We start from the raw sequence: 26,666 nt of genomic DNA, 5'->3' as shown, positions 1-26,666 counted from the left end.
AACTTCTGCATAATCTAGTCCTAACTTCGATACTCAGTTCCGTTAGCTTGTTTTCCTTGCTATTTCCAGCAGTTCATTTGCAGATAGTTGGTAAAATCAAGGAAGAACGGCCGAGCTCTTTGCACGCGGCGCACCCATTTTCAGGGAAGAATCTAGCCACAAAAACGCGGCAAAAACGTTGTATTTAGTATTATCAAATAGATTCAAGAAATAAAACAGGTTATATTATGTATTTTACTTCCTGTTCCGGTCTACTCTGAATGTTACAACGTTCCTTATATTTCGCTATCTACTGGTATTTCATTTCATAATGTTACATATGTTTTAGTTCGTTCCATTTCGTTCCATTTCGTTCCATTTCGTTCCATTTCGTTCCATTTCGTTCCATTTCGTTCCATTTCGTTCCATTTCGTTCCATTTCGTTCCATTTCGTTCCATTTCGTTCCATTTCGTTCCATTTCGTTCCATTTCGTTCCATTTCGCACTTTCGGGGGACCGCTTGACTTTATATTGTAAAAAACGTATATGTTTGACCAAAAAGCCAACAAAACATACAACGCTTAAAAAGATTCGTTTTTTGTCGATGAAATTCGTTGAGTGCTTTGTCAATTCGATCGGCCACAGCGAAGCCGCCAGCGTGCCGCGGGTCCAGTGAGAGGGGTGCTTTACAAATCTATGATGACTATTGAAAATTTGAAAATTTCAAAACATTCGGCTCTGGACGGAGGGTCTGAAATGGGTCGGCTGGTGTTCGGCTGGTGTTCGGCGCGGTCGACTAGTGCTCGGCTGGTATTCGGGATTGAGTCAGTAGTAAAATTAGAACCTTAACCACGCCAGACACACTACTGACTTACTCCCAACTAGTTTCCAACCTACCCATAACTCACCCCAAGGCCATAGACAAAACTCTGCTAACTAATTCTCAACTAAGTGACTACTATCGGAACGTGGGCGAATCACCCCCGACCTTCACACGACCAAAAACAAAGAAGAACACTAAAAGCAGTATTAAAGCTAGCCATGATCCGAATTCGATCTCTCGGTGATGTTAACAACAAAGCAGAATGGATTATTTTGATTAAAACCGAAAATGACACCTCTTTTGAAAGTCGCTAAATATATCCATTTGAATTCGTGAGAGGGTCTGCAATCGGTCGGGGTTTAGTCAGGAGAGATTCGGCAGTCTGCGGCTAGAGGTCGGGATAGTTGGGAGTAAGCTAGAAAGCATTCGGGGCCCACCTGGGAATGACCGTAGGAAAAGCTGGACTCAATATGTAAAGAAGGGACTTGATAATTGTGGCTACTCATTCCTTTCAAATACCGACAACCCTTATTTAGACAGTAGACAGGCATGTATGTGCATTGTTAAGAATACGATTGGAAGATATTTACATGCAAACATTCTTTCATAACTTGTTCAAAAATGAAGGAAAATTAAGATTTCAGAGAAACGTAAAACGATGTACGAAAATTATCTGTATCATAATGACTTTGACTAGTGTATTGGCACTGTATGTAAGATAAGAATTGGCGCGCACCCATTCGAAATGGAGAAAGGGAGATACAAGAGCTATCGGCCATGGACAGAACGTCTAAACAGTGTGCAATAAAAGCAGTGGAAAATGAAATACATTCTATTTGCGAATGTCCCAAATTCGAAGCCGAAAGCAACAGAGTATTCACGAAAGTATCTGAAATTTTAAAGCTTTTCTAGATTAAGAAATACACAGAAAGTCATATTCCTATTCTAAAATCATCCAACCCACTTGTCATCGAAATTGTGAGAATTTTCTATAACTTTCAAAGAAGAATTCAAACCCCGCATTAGTACCGTAGATATAGAAACTTATTGTAGACTAGCAATATAGAATCTATGATCTTGTATCATATGTTTGTCTTACGTTTGTACTTCGACAATGTTGTTAACATGCAATTATCATACGGGCATGAGTTTTGCAATAAGCTTATTATCATTGTCATGTAAAATTAGCATTGACGTACCCTTTGCTAGCAAAATAGGTATTGTACGCAATGAATCTTTTATCAATTTATTGTCTTCTTTTCAGAGAAAACAAGAACAAGTTTATGCTAGCATTTCTGGATATGTTAGTTCACATGAGGATCTTTCGCGAGGTGGGCATATGTAAAATTACGTTTGTAAATGTGTAAAACGAAAAGCAAAGCTCCAAACAACACATTCTTTCTGAAGTGTTGAACAGCTCGTTCTAGTTTTTTCTACGTCACTATATCAATGTGTACTGACAATGATGATATATCATGGTATACTGCCAAAGATAATATATCAATGTTTGCTTACAAAGGTGATATATCAATGTTTACAGGAAAAGATGATGAAACTGATTTTGATACTGTCAAAGGAACGAAGCTTGAAATTAAATGTTGTGTGGATGTTTCAGATACACCTGTCGTTCTTAATGGTGGGACATACTCACGAAGATATAGGTATGTATCAGGTTTATTATTAACCCATTAAATGACGTCACGTGTTGTTAGCGACCCCTTGGGATCCGCCATCTTGGATCGGCCATTTTGAAATTTTCAACAACAAAAAATTTCCACTTAACATACACTACTTCAAAATTACTTATTTTGCGATTTTTTCATGGAATTTTTGGTTATTTTGTCTCCCGCGGCGCCGGCGGCGTTTCAAAGGCAAACAATAGGCGGGCTGCACCTGGGCGCGCTGCACGGGTACTCAACTGTATAAGTGATTGTGTGGTTGGTCAGCTCTGAGCCAATGAGGAAGCTCGTTGTATATACGCGTTCAGCCTGCGAGCACGCGGTTCCCACATGACAACGACTCGTAGTTTCAAATTCAGTGGTAAGTTTTGCTTCTCGTTGGGGAAATACAGCGATGTACATTTTTGGATCGAGTAGGAAATATTGCGGTGATGTTTTGGTTCAATACCACACAGTTTCCCAAGGATGGTCGCGGCGGAATTTGTGTGTGTTACAGTTTCACGGTTACCGGGTAGCTTGTCACGAAAGAGATTTGCGGTGCGTTTAGAAAAAAAATTGTGACATTTTGCAAAGCCTGAGTTGTGTTACACTAACAGTTTCACGGTAGCTTGCAATTGGGTTACGCCTTCAGTCGCCCAGTTTCGTAGCACTATGATAGTGCTAATGCATAAGGCTGCAAGTAAAAGAAGCCCTCCAACAGTCGCCGCGGCTACCAGTTTTGGAAATTTTCAGCTTCTGAATATAAAAGTAATTAGCACTACCCAAAATACTAACTCCAACCAATGAGGTTTTATATATATGAACCTCCTTGCTCCAACTTCCTTGCTCCTGACAGATGGAATCTCACAAGAATCACACAAGACGGCTTGCAATCGCTGTTCACGTGGATATGAATTAAACAATATTTTGACGGCAGAATTTTTGTTTGTTGTTTGTTCATGGCAGATCAGATGCCCGGTTTGGTAGAAAATGATGATTAAAAAACGCAACTTAAAAACAGTGTCATACAACGCCGAAAAGATATGGAAAACCACACCTCGGGAACAACGTGAACCAAAGGTCAATGACCCCTACTGTAGGAATAAAAAACATTGACGGGAAGCGACGCTTTTTACTAGCAAGGACCTGCAACACCAGAATTGCAGCTGATTTGGTCAAAGATTCAGTTTATCTATTGTAACAAGAAAAAATTAAGCAGTTGAATTATCGGATTATTTTTATTTTCTGTGTTGAATTCTACAATTCTATAACATAGATTATGTGACGCGTCTTGGCCGTTTCAAAAGTGAACATGTCGCCATGAACAGGGATGATCCAATTACCAGCAACCAATCAGCGAGAAGAATACGTTATGCCATTGGTCACCGAAGAAACCGACATTCATCCGGGGAGATGCTTACCCAGGTGGCGTGCGTCGCTAATTAATTTGCCAGAACATAGGGTTTTACGTGTGCATTGAATAACTGTTACGGCAACCTTTATGACTGACGGGCTGGAATTTTCGCTTAATATTTTATTTTTGTTTTGTCTTCTTATAAAAGCCGTCACAATTTCAACTAAAGTTAGAATATACATGTAATGTTCTTGTTAGAATAAAGATAAGCCTGACAAACTGACTAAATGGGCCCAATTTTTTTTGTTTTTGTAGTTATTTCATTATATTTCAATTTACCCAGGTATTATTTTGGGACAGCCCATTTTTGCATGGGGAGGGGTATTGGCGAAACATGCTGTATTTGCTCAGGGGCAAATGACGGCCTTTCTAGTGTATTACATTTTAAATGACATTTTTTTCAGTATTTAGGAACGTAGAAAGGTTGCGTATTCAATTCTCTCTGGCCAACGATCACAAAAATTCATAGTTGTATCAGAATTCATTTACTTTTCCTTGTTCAATATTTGAGTTTAATTGCTTTATATTTTACTTGAAACATTCTTAATCGAAATCAACGTTGTAATCTTCAGAAACATCAACCACAGTACACGAAGAAGTCTTGACTGGACTATTTGTTCATTACACTTCGTATTCATTTCGTCTGCAGATCAAATGTTCAGCAAGGTGGGTGACAAACTCCGCCACCAGGAAGCCCACACACCCGAACAGCTAATGAATATACTGCCGGATTGCCACAGGCTTAGGGGACTTTATAATATTCGGGACTGGCTTGCACCATTCATAGTTAATGTAAAGGGACAATCCCAGCCGGGTCAATTCCGGTTCCGCTTAAGTAAGGATGACCCTGATGTTGTTGATATGTTTTATCGCAAGGGGCAGGGCTTTGAGTGGATGAAATTGAACGTTGGAATGTTTAAGAGGTCTCGAGATACCGGAAAGCCCATGCGGCCTAAGGGGACCCCCAAAATTATCACTGTTTCATTCAACAATCCAAAAAAAATCGATGCGCAAAAGCTACTAACAGAAAAACTGCCTAAGTGGGCCCCGTATATTGACAGCGACCAGGAATGTTTTGTCTTGGAAAAATTTTTAAAGCAGATGGTAAAAGCTGATAGTAGTAGAATAGAAACGGCAAAATATTCAAAGGTTGGGACGGAGTGGGTCCTACCCAAGCTTCCCCAGTATGAAGAAGAACACCTTGCTGAGGAGCCTACCATCCCTGAAGACCTGCGAATGCTTTTGGAAAAAGAGCAGGAGAACCCCGAGGTACGGTAATGACCGCGTTACGTGGCAGCCTTCAAGACCGGATATCTGTATTTTAGATGAGCAATAACAAAAAAAGTGCATAATTCCTACTATTCGAGATGGTTTTTGCAGCTGGTGTGACTGATTTGGCTCCTAGGCCTCCCAGTAAGAAAGCCATCGCCCCATATACATTTGAATCACATTGGTAGTCTGTGGCAGTATGCGAATGTGTGTATCAGGCTCCAAGCGTATGACTGGATATTTTAACTCTCTTCATCGTCCGTTTGACTCGCACTTAGCTTTATTATCTTATCTAAATTGACCTCAGCACTACTTTTGTTCACAGATCACGGTCTCGGGAGCATATGTTGCAGCACCAAGAACGACTGCGACACGCAGGAGGCTTCTGAATTAATTTATAATTAATCAAAAGCCCGCCAATCCGCAGCTATGTTTTTGTTAGCTTATTTTAGTGCGACCCAATTGGGCACATTTGTAACCTTGGCAGTATGTTTCTTTGTTATGTTTTTATTTGGATTTGGACAGAGGCAAGGACAATGTGTCACTGACATCAAGTTAATAACACATTTTGGGAGTGCATGAAGTACGGTTAATATTCCAAATTTGAAACATTCTGTTTGTAGGAAGAAACTTGTGAACTTGTAGATTAGTTAGAGTATTTGTTTCCACAGGAGAGCGATGTTGAAATCACCTCCTCAATAGAATAAGGTGTTCTTTGGATTTATCTTTTCAAGTTTTTTTAATCATATAGTCACACATGTTCTCATTAATTGTTGCTTCTCCGATCAGCTTATGGTTATTTAGAGGAGCAGTCTACACACTTGTAGCCGATACATAATATGTTTAGTTTTACCTGACACAATCTGGGTAAGTGTAGGGGTACTGCCGCGATTCTGATTTGTACTTGAACTGTGGAGATAAGTGAACATGTAATGCCACACGTGATTTCTCTGATCGTACTTTGTCTACTGTTCAGATCAAACAATACGATCCAAACTACAAACGTTAAACATATGAAGATCTAGGTTTACGTAGGGAGAGTAAAATTTGAGTCGTACAGAGTTAAGAGGTCTCAGTGGCATTAAAATAGATTGAAATTCATTACTGACAAATGTTTAACAAGTGCATTGCGGAAAATACAATCGGTAATTAGCCATGACAAGAATATTCAAGCTAACTGTAAACTGTAAAGGGTCATTCCTCTCTATATATTACACTGTTGCTATGTTGTTATTGTGACAAGTTGTTTCTTGTGTTTAGCTGAAGTGGTTCTTTTGATGCTATGTGGTATTGGAAAATCCGACAATACACCTAATTAATGTAGCCAACAGGTGCCTAATTTGACTACGTGTGCGTGTGTGTTTGCTGCTTTTATCTAGAATTTTACATCGATGTAAACCAATATAAAAGCAGTGAAAAATCTTTAACCCTCAAGTACTTTCTTCAGGGAATTGCGCTGTGGATTTATATTCCAGCAACTGGCCGGGCAACTGCCCTGGGCTACCGGCCGGGCAACTGCCCTGAGCTACCGGCCGGGCAACTGCCCTGAGCTACCGGCCGGGCAACTGCCCTGAGCTACCGGCCGGGCAACTGCCCTGAGCTACCAGCCGGGCAACTGCCCTGAGCTACCAGCCGGGCAACTGCCCTGAGCTACCGGCCGGGCAACTGCCCTGAGCTACCAGCCGGGCAACTGTCCTGAGCTACCGACCGGGCAACTGCCCTGAGCTACCAGCCGGGCAACTGCCCTGAGCTACCAGCCGGGCAACTGCCCTGAGCTACCAGCCGGGCAACTGCCCTGGGCTACCGACCGGACAACTGCCCTGGGCTACCGGCCGGGCAACTGCCCTCAGCTACCGGCCGGGCAACTGCCCTGAGCTATCGGCCGGGCAACTGCCCTTAGCTATAGCTACCGGCCGGGCAACTGCCCTGCGCTACCCTTAAACTGATGAAATCAAGACGAGGCGGCTGAATAATACAAATCTTGGACAGGGCAATCGCCCCCACAAGTCAAACATTTTAGGGAATCAGTGTCGTTAAAAGACAAATACTTGTACAAGATGACGTGATTTTTTAAAAAGTTCAACACTCAATTTTCGAATTTTCATGCAAAAAAAGAGGAATAAAATGGATTTTCCCTTATTATTTTGGATTCTGTTATATGTAAAGGCCTGATTCTATCTGCATACATTGATAATATTATGTATAACTACATATCGCGTTATGATTATGATTACAAGTTGGTTGATAATACATGGTTGATAATACATGATGTGATTCAGAAAATATTTTTAAAAAGGCCTGGCCAAACCCATGATGTCACTAGCCACTAATATATGTGAACATACAATGAAAGTACATGTATATCTGTTAAGCTAGTCCTGTTAGCGATCTATAAAAACTGACACTAAATCATATCTTTGTTATTGTGTTATTCCCCCGTTTTCTGTATATCAAGCTTCCAACGTTTTAACGATAACAAAATGCCCACCGTATACATACTAGTAGTCATTTCAGTAACAGTAATAATCTATGCTCTCTAAGCAACTAACAGACCAGAGTGTTTCCACTTGAAATGAAAAGAAAATACTTAATTTTAGCTGATTTAACAGTCACTAATCAACAGCCAAAATTTCATCATTGCAAATATATGATCACTAATATTTGAGACAATAATGTTTGTTCCCACCGATAGAATTAAGTGTCGTGACCTGCTCTATTTTCCCCCAACCGCTATATTTTCCTGCCGCTATGATAAAGTGGTTTACAGTATATTACTGCCTACAGCCTTATAATGGGGGGGATTAATTCCAACTTTATAAAATACGCATTTCAAAATCTGGAGATGGTCTATCTAAACACAGAAATCACAACATTTTGGCAATCATTGGACTCTAACCCCCCTGTATATACCCCTCAAATTTTTGCATTTGCATACTCAGATAGACCGCCCCCATATTTCAAGTTGCTTATTTTAGCAAAAACGGCGCTTTTGCGAAAAAGTACTTCCCCTCGTGTTTAATATCGTCTCTTCTTAGGCCTTTGGCCTGATTTTCATCTCCGTGCGCTTCAGGGAGTTGTAGTCACCTTTCCAATGCTGCCAGTTGACGCCATCGGCGTAGCTCACATGAGGACCCAGGTGGTACAGGCCGTTCAGGTTGGAGTCGTGACAATCAACGTACCACCACGCACCTTTGAAGATCTGGGCACAGCTGGAAGGGTACTCGTCGTTGTCCCTGTCCTTGGTGCTGAACGGATGACCATTATGCACACTCAGGGAGTCTCCTGCAAACAAAATGAAAATTAACTATCGCGATCACAGCTGCAAAAAGACATAAAGGTAGAATCTAAGATGTAAAGAAAGGCTCGATTCTGAAAAATCGTCAAGATCGGCACTTGTGAAATAGAAAGCTTTCAAACGGACAACAAAGGCAGAGGACGCCAAGCAGAAACAACGTAACGTGCATTACGGTGCACGTATGGCATTTTACTACAATTGATGATGTCCACCCTCCTCTAGTAGGGCCAAATCGCTCGGCAACAAAGCCTGCCAGTATCGACCCTGCTCTTTTGCCCCAAGGTTTTATGTATTGGTGACGTCAAACAGCTTTCAGCCAATCAGAGGTTTGCCACAAGCTCGTCTTGCGGAAATCCGCAATGGACGCTGGGAAACTATCAGCCAATCAGGTTACGTATTACATCGCTACTTTGGGTTCAGAACAAACTAACGGCTGTTTGTGCCAAATAAGACTAGCTCTTTAATTATTCATGAGCAACTGTCAGTAACGTCGCCAATACTTAAAACTGCAAAAGAGCAGGGTCGATGCTGGCAGGCTTTGTTGCCGAGCTATTCGACCCTGCTCTTTTGCAGTTTTAAGTAAGTGCCTGGGTGATGATGTCACATTGCCATTACTCCTAGTCTTCATTGAGAACACTCACCTGCATTCCCGCTGTAGGTTCCAATCTGAAGCTTGTAGTTCTGTGATTCAGGCGAGATGGCAAACGTGTCATAAGCCGCGTACGCCGTGTTCCCCTCTACGTCCTCCATATCCACCCTCAGCTCGTAGGTTTTCTGCACCGCCAGTCGGTACAGCTTCTCCAGCCCTAACCAGAACTCGCCGTTCAGGTTGGAAGGGAAGCCGGTCTTATAGTCCCTCCAGCCCCGGTAGAAGTCTACGCTGCCGTCCTGACGTTTCTGGAACACCTGGATTAACAAGTGAATAGGAGTTTACTTCGCTTGAAAGTTCATCTGTGTTGGTAGAAATCATTCTGAAACAATTTTTAATGAATGCAAAGGAAGCTATTTACATCAGGGCCTTACAACCATCCCTCAATAGAGACGGGGGGCGCCACAGACTTTCTACAACTTATGATTCACTGCTTACCGGGTCGCGTGTGCTATCTGCATAACGTGACGTCATCTCAGCGGTGGGTTTCTCATTCCTTGACAAAGACCGGTGTTGTATGGTCGAAAATTTGGGTAAGTCCAATTTTTGTGTTGGAAATTACAGTTAAGGCTTGTTTCAGGCGTTTACTTCTTAATTAAACCAAATAAGAAACAGTCGAAAATTGTACAGTTACTGCACTGCGCAAAAAGTGACATGTAACTAACCGTCCAGCCTCCCCCGTCTATGTCGTTGTCACAGTACACCAGGACGCCTCCAAGTCCGTCCTGTGGATACACCGTGTACACGCCGCTGGGCGTGGTTTCGTCGTTGTCAAGGATGTCCTTACAGTCTCGTGGGTGGGGAACTTCCGGGTCTTCCTCACAATCTGTGATAGAGATAAGTTAAACGTTAAGAGAGCATCTTAGGCCGATAGTCACAACATATAGACCTTCCGTCCTTATATTCGCCTCTAGTAACAATCAATCGTCACCAATCTGGCAAAACAATAAGCCATAATTTTTTTTCTGTTACATGCGGATACTAGTGTTATTGATAACTTTGTCACTGATGCTATGGATATGTATACTTGTCATATTTCTTCTCTATATAGTCCTGTTGATAGAAAAAAAATATTACAATTTTTGCAAAAGACCGCCTGTGGCGTTGAGACCGGCGGTATTTCTATGCATGTTGCACTCGTTTTCCGCGAGGAGAATGCTCCCAGTCTTGCCGCTTATAACCTTTCTAAAGCAGCTGTTGTTATTTTCTTGGACTGACGAGAGTGATGAAGATATAAACCTGTCTAAGCACCAAAAACATCACGATCAAACGCCAGTTAAGTTCCATACGACTACCTCGCTTTGTTCCAGCGAACGCACGCCGTATCCCATTCTTGGGTGGAGATTTTTTTTACGTCGTCGTCTTCGAATGCAGGGTTATCGAAGCTTTTCAGCAGTGTTAGTCAGTTTGCATTTTGTGCGGTATTACTGTACTAATGTTGCATCTAGCATATATCCCTAGATACCCCGTTTATGAAAATGCCGGATATATGTTACCCTGCGGATTTACGATTTTGCTGCTATCGTATGATACCAGTTTTAGTCTACAACGACGCGATCCACTATCAAGAGTTTCCAAAAGGGAGACGCAACTGTCCCTACATGTATCATCATATTGATTCGTAACCTTTGTCAAAGTAAACAGCCTCTGACGAAAAGGGGGCGTTAGCTGTATTTCGATCGGTATTCAGTCGAGCGTTAAGGTCACAGAACACAGTATTTCGCCTACGGGGATTGACATGGTTAAGGACCCAAAGGCGAGAAGGTTCGACGCCTCAAAAGTTACTGCAGGGTGCATAATCAATTTACAAGAGTCGAATATGTTTGACTTCAGGGTACAATCTACGAAATATGTGAAAATGAGCTAAAATTTGCCCACTCGTTCTCTTTTAAAAGCCACTTTTATTTGACTCCCAGCGGAGGTCATCATACTGCAGCCGACGCACAGCAGTTGGCGATAATCATATCCAGGCGCAAATTGACTCCGTCCAAAACAAACATCATAATCCCGCTCATACAGTCTCAAAACTGACGTGTACCTGTACCATTCACCACAGTTTACGCCTCGCTGACGTGCACAGAAGAATGTCCACGGCTTTGTCAAGTTCTGTGACGCAAAATTTTTTACCCGAACTAATCGGAGGTCGCGGAGAAATACTGTGCTATGCTACCGTAACAAACCAATTCTGATATATCTAAACAATGCATGGTGTACGCCAAGTCTAAGGCTGTTTCCGGAAAACTTCAACTGACTCTCAAATACAAATATATAGCAGAGTCGGCTCGATTTTGAAAATGTTTGTTGATACACAAAGCTGATAAAATGGCTGCCATGAGCCATTGGCCTCGAGGGTAAACTTCAGTGACAATTCATAACTTCATAACTTCAATAACTTCAATAACCATTCTTTCGTTCTCAGGGCGACAGTCGAATGTAATAATAGTATTACTGGCCTCCAGGGTGATCTGTGAACATGGAATTTTATAAGAGGATAAGAACATGTATTGTAAACGTTACCAACCAGTATCGTTCTCCCCACAGCACCTAACGCCGTCAGCCAGCCTCGCTTCAACCTGAGCCTGCCTCGCTTCCATCTGGGCCTGCCTCGCTTCCATTTGGGCCTGCCTCGCTTCCATTTGGGCCTGCCTAGCTTCAACTTGGGCCTGTCTTGCCTCCAGATCTGCCATCCTCCGCTGTTGCTGCGCTGTGTCTCCGTTTGAGTCCCCCCCGCAGCAAACCGACCCAGGGCAGTAAGGTAAGGTGACTTTCTGTGCGACCGTACCCTGTTTCCAGACGCACGAAACTACAACTAAGAGCACGACCCACTGTACTGGACTCGCCATGGTGTCTAAAAAGTGCTATAAGGAAAAAATGAACTTGTTTCCTCAAAACTGTGCAACAGTTTCCTCTACCTGGAAAATGACGTAAGTCGTAGCCGTATAAGGTATGGCTAGACAATGATCAGTTGGGTCTGTGTTGTATTCGAGCATTCAGGTAGATTTAATGTTACCTCTGACATTTGTGTGTAGACATGCAAATGGTGGGGCCTGCTTTAGGTTGTTATTTTAAATCACAACAAGAAGTCAGCCAATGAAGGGAAGCCAATAATGATAAAATGACATAAAGTGCGATAGAAATTATCTGCGATATGTGCAGTTTTGAATTCTAATACTGGAAAAATGTAGAAAATGATAACAAAAAGCACAAAAGTTTGTGAATCAAGTTAAAAGATTCCCAGTCTTTTTCGTATGCAATGGTGTCTCTCGCCCCAGGGTTATTTTAACTTGATGATGTAATCACCCGTGTACCATGTTGACGTGTTCAAGGTTAGTCACAGTCGAAGAGCCAGTGAGTAGCCTATATAGTGTGATAATACCTTTGCACGTTTTGTCCCACTTGGGGGAAAATGAATATCTTTTTTATAGTACGCAGATATTTATCAACGAAACAACAATCATAAACATATCTCAGGTCTCAAGAAAACACGATCCACGCAGATGTTTATCAACGAAACAACAGTCATAAACAATGTCGTGAATTGCAAAAAAATAAATATTTCGGGAAACAGATGTAATGTCATAGTATGGCAAATGCAAATTCCAAAGTCAAAGAAGATGGGCAAGACAAAAAACAAAGAATCTATAATTCGGTAGACTATCTTCTGCGTCTGACTGTTTCAAACTTTTTCCAGTTGCTTGAGTAACTAATCTTGGCGCATAATGTATTAATCTGTGTATTCATTCATTTGTTCAACCTTCCTGACCACAATACATAGATTTTATAATGAAGGCAACTTATTTTTTGCCCAACTTCGCACCTTCGTATGGCGTAGCTTAAAAGGAAATGTGTTTCTTTAAGGTGTAGAGTAATGTTGTAGACCCAGGATCTAACAGGGTGAAGCCAAAGACGAATTCCCTGGGAAATGCGTTCGTGGAATCCCTAGAATATTTCCAAATCAATCGTAGTACCCACCCACTAAAGGCCCCACCCTTAGGCGTCGCCAAAAACAGACTCTTAACTCTATATCAATGTATGGGCACAGGCAGGACATTCTATGTCAAAAACCGGTTAAAGGGTAATTAAGGTAGGAACGTTCCCTGTGGCAGTACATGAATTCAAAATGGCGGCCGAAAATACATAATGCCGTGCACTGACAACCCCTACATCGTACTACCTTACAGGACCAACTGGCATCATGGCTATCTTGTTAATCGCTGGCGATCAAGAGGCGTTACTAATACCTGGATCACCTAGAAGCGGGAAGACGTCACACAAAAGGTATTAACAAAAGAATGAAGACCTTCATTGTGAACATATACCCACTGGGTTCAGTACAGGTCACAACAGAAAACGTCACAGTTTGCAAATACATAAATACAATGACAAGCTGGCACTAGTTTACGCGAATTTGGCTTCTTCTCACTTCTAGGAGTCTTCTAGTATAGTAATGGTGTAAACATAGGTACAGATGTGCTTCATAAATGGGACATTTTTTTTCGTATATCGTATGATCTTCGTTTAGGTTGTTTTTGCTCTGCCAGTACTGTGTTCAGCTGTCACAAATGTCAAACTTAAGAACGTGTTTACTTTTATATTCATAACCCAGCCTAAACCCAAACCTAACCTTCTTAGAGTTCAGATCTCACGTATATTCGGGTATGCTAATTGATACCCTCCAACCATGGCATTTCTATTTAGAACAACACTACGGTAGCGAGCTGTAATACGTGTCCTTGACCCCAATCTCCTACTGCAACGTATCCAGCTCTCGTGCGCTACCAATTATCGTCCACCTTGGGTCATGTCCACATGTCGAGGTGTATTAGGCTCCAACTTTCCTGCGATGGTCCAAAGGTTGAATGCGTGCCTTCGTCAGAGCAGCTGAGGGAAGTTTGATAATTTTCCAAGCTTTCCTTTTAATGAGGGATATTGGTTTCGTCATCCAGGTAAATACATTAGTGGACGCCGAGACGAGTTCGGAGTCAGACTCCCCATCCATGCCTCTCCCTAACAACACCAGAACCATGCCCAGGGTGCTGAGGATGGTGCGGAATGTTCTCCTGATCATCATTGTCATCATGACAGGCTGGATTGCGAACACAGCACTCAACAAATATCAAATGGTAAACTTCACTATTCTGTCGTATGGCTTAGTAAAGTGCTATGGAACTATGATACACAGCTATAGTTTTGGGGTTACTGTCGCGCCAGTTGGATGTTGAATGACAATACATCATTTACTCACATGAATATATGACCAAATTTGTCTGGCTCTAAGCCGTAGTCAAGTATTTTCTGTCTTTTTCCTCTCGCCAGGGCCATAAATTTATCATTTATGCCGAAATTCAGCAACCTGTGATGTTTACTCATCAAATCATATTTCAGTAGATTTCACCCATCTCCATGTGTATTTCGTGCATTTCGTGTATTTCGGTAAATACCCGGATAGGTTCTATAGTAGTGATTAAAGTTATTTGTTACGCAGAATCTTCACCATAACGCCAGGGCAGGCGAGGGGTCTTCATCGCAAAGATATGTTCATTCATCACAGGTAAGCATGCACGTCGTTACACTCTCCTTATATAATTACAAACAGTTCTAAAAAAGGCAACAAAGCCTCCCAGAATCTGGTTGCTTTATTTGTTGCCGAGCGATTCAAGCCTGCTAGAGGATAGTGATCATTTTTAGAACAGTTCAGATAGGAAGGCTAGGGATTTTCCTTTCTAGGGAAAAAACGACAAACTGGTACAGGTTGGTAGCATGCTCCCTTGATGCTGTTGAGAGAAGAGAGAAAACACCCTCCTCCAGCAGGGCTGAATCGCTCGGCAAACCCTCCCAGAGTCCACCCCTGCTCTTCTGACCCAAGGTTCCAACTATTGGTGACGCCACTGACAGTTGCTCATCAATGATTAATAGGCTAGCCTTATTTGGCACAAACAGCCGTTATTTTGTTCTGAACCTAAAGTAGCGATGTAAGACGTAACCTGATTGGCCGATAGCTTCCCAGCTTTGCGGATTTCCACAAGACGAGCTTGTGCACGTGGCAATCCTATGATTGGCTGAAAGTTGTTTGGTGGTGACGTCACCAATAGTTCGAACCTTGGGTCAGAAGAGCAGGGTTGATTCTGGGAGGGTTTGCCGAGCGATTCAGCCCTGCTGGAGGAGGGTGAGAGAAAGGGGCAATAAGCAAAGATGTTTTCAATAGATTCAAGAACAGTCCAATCCTTTATATGACCAGTCTTTCAAATGAACAGTGATATCAACATGTAAACTTACACATACATGACAGTTCCACGTTCCCATTCTTTGTGAAAAACTGTACTTGTTCATTGTTGCGAAGAAGTCTTGCATTGTCACATTAATGCAGACCTATGCGGATTAGTTTTTAATTGTCTTTTAGAATTATAATGTATCTATTTTCTATGAAAAGTTAGTATATTTATAAACAGTAAATGGCTAGTTTTTAATACGAACTGCACAGCAAGTACGCAATTCAGTCAGTTGGCTGCTATGTACTAACTGCTATGTTGTTTTTAGCAATAAACCTTTCTACTTTCAACAATGTTTTACCCCTGGTGCTGCAGGTTGGTACTGCAGTCTCCCTCAGTGTGGTGCATGATGTCGTGCTGTGGACCAGAAGAACGGGAGAAATCCCCATATACCGGATTCCTGTTCTCACATACACGCCGAGAGGACATCTTGTAGCTATAGTAGAGGGGAGAAAGGAAGCACCGAGAGACGCAAGTTCAAAGGTCTTTGCCGTGAAAAGATCAACTGATGGAGGTAACATCTACTAACATAATTCCGCCAGGGTAGATAATTCCGCCAACCTGAAAAGATACGTCCAAACAGATCTCCAACCCAACGTCCCCCAGTATGATATGCACTCCTTTATACAGAAATCTTTATTGACACAACAAAAGTACAGCGACTTCCGTAAGGTCTTCTACAACTAAACATGCAAACAACAACAATGGGATACAAAATAATTCACCTTAGTACAAGTATAACAAGTATATGAATACTTTAACATGTCGAGTTTAAACTATCACTTACACTACTAGTTCTAAGATCTAAACATTCTCTGATATATTTACCTATTTGTACACAGTAAGGGTTGTCTCCTTCTAGAATGTATTTGAATTTATGTATAGAATGGAATGCATCAAATTCTGTTGAGCAGGCGGAAAGAAGGTTGAACAGCTTTGAGCGCTTATCATGATATCGTGGACAATCTAGGATAAAGTGTCGCTCTATATCTAAACTGTGCATACATGTACCTGGGGGGTGGGGGGGTGCTGCACTAGAGATCTCTGAAATGCATTGTTTTTCAAAGTGCCGGATTTATGTATTGGTTTGAGTGTGAAGTGACCATGATATTTCATGGAGATGCCATTCTTCAGAAATTCACAAACTGAATGTATTTCTCGTCTAACGTGTTAGCAGAACTTCGTCGTTAGTTGATTTCTTTTTAAAAATAGTGAGTTTATCTAAGGTCCGTTTTAACTGGGTTCTTCACTAAACACGTCCAGGTCAAAAGATACAAAAACAGAGGTTCTGCAGCAGTACCAAGGTCACATAGCAGGGGGCCCAAAATTGACATTGACCTTTGGCTTCCCAACACCTACCCACATATCATCATAATCCATCCGAAGAGTTATACTGACTACAAAAATCCGAAAACACAAACAGACACACAGACACAGACACAGACAGACACACACACACACACACACACACACACACATACACATACACACACAGACAGACAAGACAGACAAAAACTATACCTCCATTTCCCATGGTAATAACTACCATTATCTTTCTTTAAAAGGTGCGACGTGGTCTTCCTCCGAGCAGTGGATAGTTGACGACGGAAGGCCGCCTAAAGATGTATGCTCCAACTTAGGAACTGTTGTCGTTGACGATACAACAGCAACCATCTTCCTGATGTACGTGTATTGTGAGTTTTGTCCTGCGGCCTCATTGATATTGATGAACAGTACGGATGACGGCATCACGTGGGGCCGACCGAGAAATATTACCGACATCATAGGGAAACAGTATGTTACACATCCAAGTCCGGGATACGGCATTCAGGTAATGCTTTTGTCACAATTCCCAACCGGGACCCGGCCGGGCTGCTTGCGGGAACGAAAAACATGATATAGAAAACAACAAAACACACAAAACATAAATGAATTATTCATAAGCATAATCTGTGTACATATATTGACACACACTTTTATTTTTCGTTCCCGCAAGCAGCCCGGCCGGGTCCCGGTTTGGTGATGTGACCGCAGCATATGGGGTAGCCTGGAAACCATACCATCGGGAGCTCCCTGGTATCTCTACGGCACTGGGAGGGGTGGCGCCCGCCCAGACAGATTAGCCCGCTCGGGGGTGGGGTGGGGGTGATGCTAAGAAGACTGGCTGAAAGAAACAGGTCATTATAGCAGACTGTACCCGGTAGAACACCCCCTAAGCCGACCCGTTGAGACTGGTGACCAGGCTAGGTAAGAGGTGTTGCTATCGCAGGCATCGAATTTTGAAGTAGAAATATGAATCATAAATGTTATATCGTAGGATAGAGTATCGACGGTCGCGTGTTTTTTTATAGTATGAAACCTTTTCTTTTTCTTCAAAAAGAAACGTTTGATCACAATAATGCATTCCTTTTCAGAAAAAGGTTAATCCAGCCAAAGGGAGGCTGATTGTGTGCGGACACGGTTTCCACGACGGCGGTAGAGGCCTGGTGCTGCTATTGAGTGATGACCACGGCGTGACGTGGAGACATGGGGCCTTCGTACTGAGTGTGCCGTTCCAAAACAGCACAGACGGAGACTTTAATCCCAGTGAATGCCAGGTAATCTGGGTACCGTGGCCGACTGGTACAATGAGCAAAGTAGGTGTGTGCGCACCCAAAGTGTTTGTGTTCACTCAAAGTAGGTATGTGTTGTTCATTGTACCTGTCGGCCACGATATACATTTTCGTATAACGGTAGCAATTTCAATGTTGCCATGTTCTTTCTTCTTCGCCTCCCCATTCTTTTCATACCGTTATGTTGTAGCAAAGTTTCGTTAATCATGCAAGTTGCCAGTTGTGTACTGCACAAGGCAACATACAACAGATGTTGGTATTGATGACGAGTACAAAAAAATACTGTAAATACAGAAATGTTTACGGGGAGTTGATTTCGCGGTAGGGAGAAAATGGGGTGTTCGCGGTGGTTTTAAGCACGCTTTTGATTCGTGGTGGTTTTAAGTTCGCGGCAAAGAATTCGGCGCGAAAACCGCGAACATAAAACCATCGCGAACATTTCTGGATTTACCCAAACCCACAAAAGCCCCCCTCCTCTTTATCCATCAGATTGTCGGCGCTACAAAATTTACGTTTTCATAATGATTAGTTTTCCTTATCATATTGTTTCAATTCCTTACAGCCAGTGGAGTTACCGGATGGGTCCATATACATAGTCATCCGGAATCAGTATCGGTACAGGTACAACTGCAAGATTATCATGCGTAGTTTTGATGGGGGAGAAACGCTGCCACAAAACTACACGTACTTGGACCAGGTATAGTAAAGCGTACATGTATTCTGATTTGTAATGTGGCGTATGTTTATTCCATGTGTTTACAAATAGAAAGATCATCTGAATTCCTAAGAAATGCTGACATAGTGTGAAGACCTGATCCATCTTGAAAACTGCACCATAATTGATTGACCTGTCAAAGACATCTGGTGAAAATTCTGTATTTGATAATGAGTCATGTGTCCAGGACAAATAAAAAGGGACACACAATAGGTAAGACAGATCAGTTGGACGACTGGAATAGAGGGGAGATGATGTGAGTGTGAAATAAAGATCGTTCCTGGACAATGTATATCTTGTGTAGCTGTCCTCATTTTATCCCGAAGTCCGAGATCTTCTCCTTTCTCTACACAGGCACTCATTGAACCGAAGATAACATCTGGAGTGTGGTATCACAACGGAACCATATTCTACTCAGGGCCGCACAGTAAAGCGGAACGTGAGTATTGTCGCTTTCCATAAACTTACATTTTGTGAGGTATGGTCACGTCACTCAACAAGATTGGTAACATAAGAATTATTCTCTTTCAAAGTTTGAAACAAAATCAAGTCCTTCATTTTAAAAAATGCCCCAAATCTAATAATTTCAATGTCTCACGAAGACATATATATCCACCTATCCAATATTAAGATTATCCGTTCAGGTATTCTTGAGTTATCGTCCTATGGACTGAAATTACAGTGAAACTACAATTACAATTCCTGTACAATTCCTATAATTCTCGCTGACTGCACACTGTGCTATACCATAAGACTCGCCCATGAGGCTTCGCCAAAATCATTTTTAGTTTTAGTGCAAGTGTCGGAAATCGTAGCAAGAGTGGGCAACTGTGTACTATGGAGGAGCTACGTTTCTAAAAGCTGATCCAATTGCGACAGTTCCACAAAATGCAATTGTGGAGCGAATATGTATCTGTTGCCCATGTGTATCATGTGATTGTAAACCTTGCACCAATCCAGCACTAGAAAGGCTGCCATTACACGGGTAATTTCTGACCAATAAACATTTGTTGTGCCACAGGTAGGAGTTTACACATCAGATGGAGTGAGGACCATGGTCGCACTTGGACCCCAGGGACAGAGATATGGGGCGACTTGGCAGGCTATTCCACACTCACGATGCTCCCGCATGACAGAAAACACCTCTACATCATGTATGAAAGAGGCACAAGAAAATATTATGATGAAATCGCTTTCAGTAAAATTGAAATTATCCATAGAGAAAAGTCGTAATGCCTTATGAAATAAAGTATACTTATTCCCCGTAGTCGTTAGGTCTTAAAGATTTTGAAAACAAGATGGCCGCTATAATTTGTCGGGACACAGATGACGTCATCCAATACAACACAGCCAATACATTGGTCTACAACAGTGACAGCTTCAGCAACTCATGTCATCCATATAGTCAAATTAACATGGCCTAACTTGAAAGTTTTGTTTTTTGGCCTGATAAGGGCCATTGTTTATGAAACAAGAGTGCAACATCGGTATCCCAGTATCAGCGTACCACCAGGTTCTCCTCTGACTCACACCACTATGCTGTACAACTACCAGCCTCAAAGTCATTCTACAGTAATAGCTTTTTTCCACGAACAGCAAAATTTAAGCTTCAGATGTTTTTGTATTTGTCTCGTAATTTTTGGTACTTGTGAATCTTTTTTTTAATCTTTTTGTGAATATTCTGTTGTTTCTCAGTACTTGTAAACTTCTGTACTTGTTTCATTTCTGTTTGTAAATCTTTTGATGATTTTGTATTTGTACGTCTTTTGATTTTGCATATGTGTAAATCTTCATAATACTTTTGTATCTGTAAATCCTTTGATGCATACTGTTATGTTGAACACACAGTCATTGATGTGTACGTTCAATGTCTTCTCTGATATTGGTCTTCATAGCATTGTTTTACCACAACAGTTCCTTCTAATATAGTCTTTGAGATTCTTGTTGGCTGTTTGTCTTTTTTGTTGCGGTGGCAACATGCAACATGCGGTGGCAACATGCGGTGGCATACAAAACTAGACTTCCACGCCCTTATATCTTCGCCAAATGAACCTATTTGACTAATGAATTCTAAACCTAGAATTGCCACTTTCCTTTCTAGAGGGCTATTCATCATGATTTCAATCTTAACTAATCTAACAATAACACGTTGAACAAATACAACAGTTTTTTGGTCTGATGTTGCTATGATTATGAAATCTAAATGGTAAGGAAGGTTGAACAAATGACTAAACACACAAGAGTATTGTATACCGAGCAATGCGTAGATTTCATCCATTTAATCGAATCAACATAGTCTAATGTTCTTTCAGCAGGAGGTAGGTTGTCTTGTTGCAGAAGACTGTGAAAAAAATATTCAGCCCATCAAATGGCTCTCCCTGGCGTCCAAGGTTATACTGCACCGTTAGGTCATCCACATACCTTACAGCATTTCTCAAAGAAAAATTGGATCTATTCAGACATAAACCTTTACATTTGTTCGAGGTCTTGTTGTTTCACAAAATACGATTCAACTTTGGATGTTGAGCTCTTCAGAAAGTGACAATTTGCAGCAAAATGTATACTCGACCACTTCTGTTGATGAATTGCGAAGGAAACATCATCTACGACATAATGCCCCTTTTTACTTGGGGCGAAATATCTTACTAATAGCTTAGATATATCAATTCTTGGTTTAAATGGTTGTATTTCCAAAATCAAGGTCATTTAAGCCTTAATACTTCAAACCCCTTTTGGAGTCTTTCTCAATTTCCCCATTCCCGAAAACAACGAAATTTGGCGATTTGGCGGTCTCCTTTGTCACTTTTCCCGATACGGCCGGGAGCGGTACTGAGGTTAGGCTCCAATAGGGTATATACTCTCGTCTTGTAAATTGAGGAAATATGCAACACATCGGGCTTAGATCAAGAGAACTCTATGCCAAACAGGTCTTGAAGTCTTCAAATAAATTAGAAATGACCTATGAGACTTTTCAAAACACGTGTTATCATGACAAGGATCGATTTTGAGGTGCGGGGTTGGAGCTCATGTTACATCCGTCGAAGCGCCACCTATATTCTTGTATACATTAAGTCTTGTCCGTAATGAGTAGATAGAGGATATATATGGACATCTTTAGCTTTCCCTTCATAACCTTGACATTAGATTCATCGATATCTGGACACTAGATCGCAACAGGATGTAACAAGGACATACCTGTAAGATATAGCCACCTGGTATAGACAGGTTCACTGAAGAGACTGCACAAATTTGTAGCAGTCTGGAATTAAGTGTGCTGAGATTAAACGTGCTTTTAAGAATGTACGTCTTTTATTTTGTTACAAAGAGGTGATTTCAGACAACATGATGTTGTTAAGCATACGGTACAGTATTTCCAGCAAACCAGTTCATGTAACAGTTCCTAGTTTGTATGTAAGTGAGGATCCTCGTTCTACGGTCTGGGGTCGAGATGTTTATCATTAAATGAATTAATAGTTCAGTGAAATGTTGAATTCTTTAAAGGAAAGTGAACTATGTCCACATAATGTATAAGTTACTCATTATGGACAAGACGTGATGTGTACACGAATGTAGGTGGCGCTTCGACGGGCGTGACATGAGCTTCACCCCCGGACTTTGAAATCGATTCTTTCTATGCCAACGCGTGGTTTAAAAAGTCTTAAAAGTCATTCTCAATGTGTATGAAGTCTTCAAGACTTGTTCGAAAGAGTGTTCACCGGCTTTAAGTCTAATGTCTTGAATATCTTCACATTTTACAAGACGGTGGTATATACCCTATTAGAGCCTAATCTGCAGTACCGCTCCCGGCCGTATCTCGAAAAGTGGCAAAGGCCGGAGGCCGTCAAATTGCTAAATTTCGCTCTTTTCGGGAATGGGGAAATCGCGGAAGGCTCGCAAAGGGGTCAAACGTTGTAAGGCTTACTTGACCTTGAACTTGAAACTGCGATCGTGTAAAAGCAAGAATTACAATATTCAAGAAATTCTGCGAACAAAGCAATGAGATATTGGGCTATGAATGATATGTTTTCTTTGCATTTTACCAATGGTGATGGAGTGTACATTTCCTGTAAACTGTCACTTACTGAAAGGCAAAACATCATGATTTTTAATGTAATTAGTGTAACAATAACACGTTGAACAAATACAACGTTGTTTTTGTCTGATCATGACTGTCAAGAAATACATCCAATTTTGAACTGTAAGGTGTTTGAATTACTTAACGGTGCAACAGTGAATGCTATGGTAGCTATTAGCATAATGTATTCATCTATACATGGTAGTTAGCTAATGTATGTTGTTGTTTGATCTGGAAAATACATTTTATATGTTATACGTTGTACTTGATGGCGAACTGGTGACATAGAAATAGTTTATCAAAATCAAGCTCAGCGGCTCTTGTCGCTGAAATGCTGATGTTGCACACTAGTATTAGTTTTATCTAATAAAGAAGGCACCATATAAGACCACAAACGAAACTTACATGGAGCTTTAAGAGATCTAATCCAGGCTTCAAGCATGATAGTTCATGGGAATGATGTTCATATGTTTTGATAGAAACCGAGAATTAAAAACGAGTCGGAGCTTGCAGTGTTGTTTGGCTTTAGCTTGAGTTAAAGATCGGTATAGTGCTTAACGACAGTGTCGCAGACTATGTGCTACATTCCTCTATCGGAGATGTGTGTGAAACTCATGAGTGGGGTGATGAAAAAAAAGACAGAGAGCAAATTCATAACATCTGTATTGTCTAATATTCAATATTTATCTACATCTGACTGTCACAGTGACCCATTCACTAGCCTATTCAAGTTCCTGTTCGCTCCTCTGATCGTTTCTATGCTACGCTTTCTGGCAGAGACGCCACCAGAGCAAGACTAGGCTTGGTACCAGGATACAATGTACACCTCTGTAAATTTCTACAGTACTTGTATTTCTATCTGTCTCTTTCACTTGTGGTCCAGAGACCAATAAGTACAAATGGGTAAATTATGTTGATGTACACATGTGATCATGATTGAAACTGAACATATTATTATCTTCGCCGAGTATTTGTACTCGAAGAAGATTATGTTTTCGGTTGAAAAATCTGTTGGGTGGGTCTGAATGTATGTCAGGAGCATAACTCAAGAAAGCTTCAATGAATCTTTATCATTTTTGGTAGGTGTGTAGTGGTTGTGCAAAGGAAGGTCAAGTTCGAAAATGGTTCACCTTGCGTTTTTCAACAGTACTGCAGCGGACTTTGCATTTTTTGTGTGTTTGTATGTAGGCAAAAATAGTGACGGAAACGTTGATGGATCTTCATGATTTTTTGCAGGTGTGTAGATGTTGTGGAAACGGGAGTCAAGTTCAAAAATGGTTCCCCTGGTATTTTCCGTCTGTACTGCAGCGGGCTTTGTGTGGATGTGTATTTATATGTCGCCAGCATAACTCGAGAAGCTGTTGATGGATCCGTATGATATTTAGTGGATGGGTAGGGTTTACAGAAAGGAAGGTCAAGTTCGATAATGGGCCTTCTAGCGAGTACCTAAGGTACTGCAGTGGAGCTTCAAAATTTAGGGGCATATTTTCTGAAAGTGCTATGGTCATGATTTTTGTGTGGTAGATAGTTCATGCCACAGAAAGTAAGTTCTGTAAATTTTGGCCCCCTAGCGGCTTGTTAAGAACTGCAGTGGGTGTTTTTGTTTCTACATTCGGACATGAATAACTTGAGAAGGGGTCAACAGATCGTCGTGATGTTTTGGTATGTAGAGAGCTCAGATGGTGATTTACATTATCAATGACTAATTATGCAAATCAGGAGCTAATTTGCATAATTAGTAAGGAAAGTTTGTTAACCCACTGCATTTCAATGGGACATGGGACAGTGTCAGGTCATGTAAACAAATGGCCTTGCATAAACGTACATGTAGCGCTCGTTCTCAATGAAATGTGCAAAATAGCGATTTTTAGGGTCGAAAAATTGATCAGCTCATTTTCCAAGCAAACCTACCTCATTTTTTAGCTTAACATCTCCTTCTATGATCCCCAAAATATTACAGCTAATTTATCACGGGAAGTTGCCGAAAATATCTAAGCTTTGATTAGATGTCCTTGGAGTTTACAAATATTTTTGCGGAAAAAATGTTAAACATCAGTAATAAGATACTTCAATTTTGGAGCTTCCATGTCGCGCGTCGTGACATCGCCTTCAAAACCTATAGTTGAGGAGTTAGTATCTCTGGTAAAACGTCTGTCAAATTTAGTGCCGGCGTGCTGACGATTGCTGTATAACTGTTTCATTCAGGATTAATATTGTCTGGATCTAATTTGTCTTTGCATTTCGACTTGTTTGAGATATCTAACAGAGACGGAATCAGATAGTTCTTGCAAAACGTTCGATCCTCCGTTGATCCGAATAATTTAACTCTTACAACATCTATGAAATATTCAATGTTGCGAACTAATACTGCCTAGGAGCAGTAAAGCATTTGGAACGGAGAGGGAATCGCGGAAAAACGGTAACGGAGATTACATACTGTCGCCAAAAGGCGTGTTCACCAGACGCAAGTCGCCAAGTTGTAAATGATCGACTTCTGATTTCTTTTCTTCTTCAAACATATCAAAGGCTATAGATTACTTATTGTCTTGAGGTTTAAAAAGAATTCAACTTTGGAAACAAAATTTGGAAGAAAGAGTAGAAAATTGGAATGTGATAACCCTACAGGGGGTTTCTCTCAGTTGAATCTATATTTTTCTATTCTAGTTCCAATGCTTTTGCCTTATGGTGCACAACTACAAAAAGTTTTGCGCCAGGTTATGTATTTTCCGCAACAGGTGTAATCTCCGTTACCGGTAACGGAGCTTACTACAGTAAAACTTCGGCTTTTCCTTCAAAGGGATTTCCGTTTTTGCGTTCCATCTTTTATTATAAAAAGGACGTATGTACGGGGAAAATGGGCAGCGTTCCTACACCAGGCCTTGTTAACAACACAGAGAGCATCAAACAATGGTAACGGAGATTACATTCATTACTGCACTGTCATTTGTTCGAGGAGGTGGTCCACAACTGATAGCAAACAGTTCTTATTTGTTCCTTTTAAAAGCCACAAAAGCTTTAAGTCGTCATAAAAACGACAGGTTGGCACCTTATATGAGACATATGTTAATGTTAGGAACGTCTTACTTCAAACGGTAACGGAACTTACCGTTTTGGGCGACAGGCATAAGCCGCCTTGCACAACGTACAAGAACAGTGACAGGAGCGATCTGACTTGATTTGTCGGAGGGCCTTAGTAGCTGGATTCACCAGTTAACCGGTCATTCTCTGAACTGAATTGTTACATTCTCGGCTGCTTTATAAATTTTGCATGTCTCCGCAGGCGACAGCCGTTTTTTGTGACTCTTTAGGCCACCCATTGCCATAACTTTTTCGAAGTCAAAATCCATAAGTAATTTTGAGGTGCATTTTTCGTGAAACATGATATGTGTTGTGGGAAAGTGAAGAAAGCATCGATGGTGCCCGTAATTTGGCTCATATCAAGTCGTAAAGGCTGGCGATAGCAATTTGTACATTCAAATGAGAACGAGCGTACTACGTTTCTGTAACAAATATACATTGGCAAAACCAAGTGGCGACAACTTGAGACTTTAAATAAATGTCTTAAGTCGTCAACACACAACCAAACTATCTAATAATGCGTATATTTGATAATTTTACTTACCTCTCTTCAACGCAAAGTTTTCTTCGATATGTTCCAGTCTGAATAACGGTTGGGTCTCTCGCGTCATGTCAAAGTCCACGTATACGTCATTGTTTTGCCACTAGTCACGGGTTTCCTTATTGGTCGCTCTTTTCTAGCCTCCGATGCAGACTCCTCCCGGCTGTTTTCTTTTTCAAGTTACATTTTTTATACTATTACCTTCCCGGCCAGTAATAAGAAAAAAAAATGTAATAGTATAAAAAATGTAACTTGAAAAAGAAAACAGCCGGGAGGAGTCTGCATCGGA

At 41.2% G+C, this 26,666-nt stretch overlaps 2 protein-coding genes across 2 annotated transcripts; one reads left to right on the top strand and one right to left on the bottom strand.

Moving 5' to 3' along the window:
• Window positions 1–7,644: 7,644 nt before the first annotated feature.
• LOC136424965 (microfibril-associated glycoprotein 4-like) lies at window positions 7,645–12,056 on the bottom strand. The gene is made up of 4 exons (XM_066413621.1): window positions 11,609–12,056; window positions 9,753–9,913; window positions 9,080–9,344; window positions 7,645–8,425 (listed from the first exon to the last, which is right to left on the bottom strand). Exons 1-4 carry the CDS (start codon window positions 11,928–11,930, stop codon window positions 8,175–8,177), a joined length of 999 nt encoding a protein of 332 aa, XP_066269718.1. The 5' UTR covers window positions 11,931–12,056; the 3' UTR covers window positions 7,645–8,174.
• A 2,802-nt stretch (window positions 12,057–14,858) lies between these two features.
• Window positions 14,859–20,622, top strand: LOC136425894 (sialidase-1-like). The gene is made up of 7 exons (XM_066414822.1): window positions 14,859–14,966; window positions 15,672–15,870; window positions 16,922–17,187; window positions 17,771–17,953; window positions 18,531–18,665; window positions 19,038–19,122; window positions 19,705–20,622. Exons 1-7 carry the CDS (start codon window positions 14,859–14,861, stop codon window positions 19,914–19,916), a joined length of 1,188 nt encoding a protein of 395 aa, XP_066270919.1. The 3' UTR covers window positions 19,917–20,622.
• Window positions 20,623–26,666: the final 6,044 nt, after the last annotated feature.

Source organism: Branchiostoma lanceolatum, chromosome 19 (genome assembly GCF_035083965.1).
Source record: "Branchiostoma lanceolatum isolate klBraLanc5 chromosome 19, klBraLanc5.hap2, whole genome shotgun sequence".
Lineage (NCBI taxonomy): Eukaryota > Metazoa > Chordata > Leptocardii > Amphioxiformes > Branchiostomatidae > Branchiostoma > Branchiostoma lanceolatum.
This window is presented reverse-complemented; position numbering and strand designations above follow the sequence as displayed.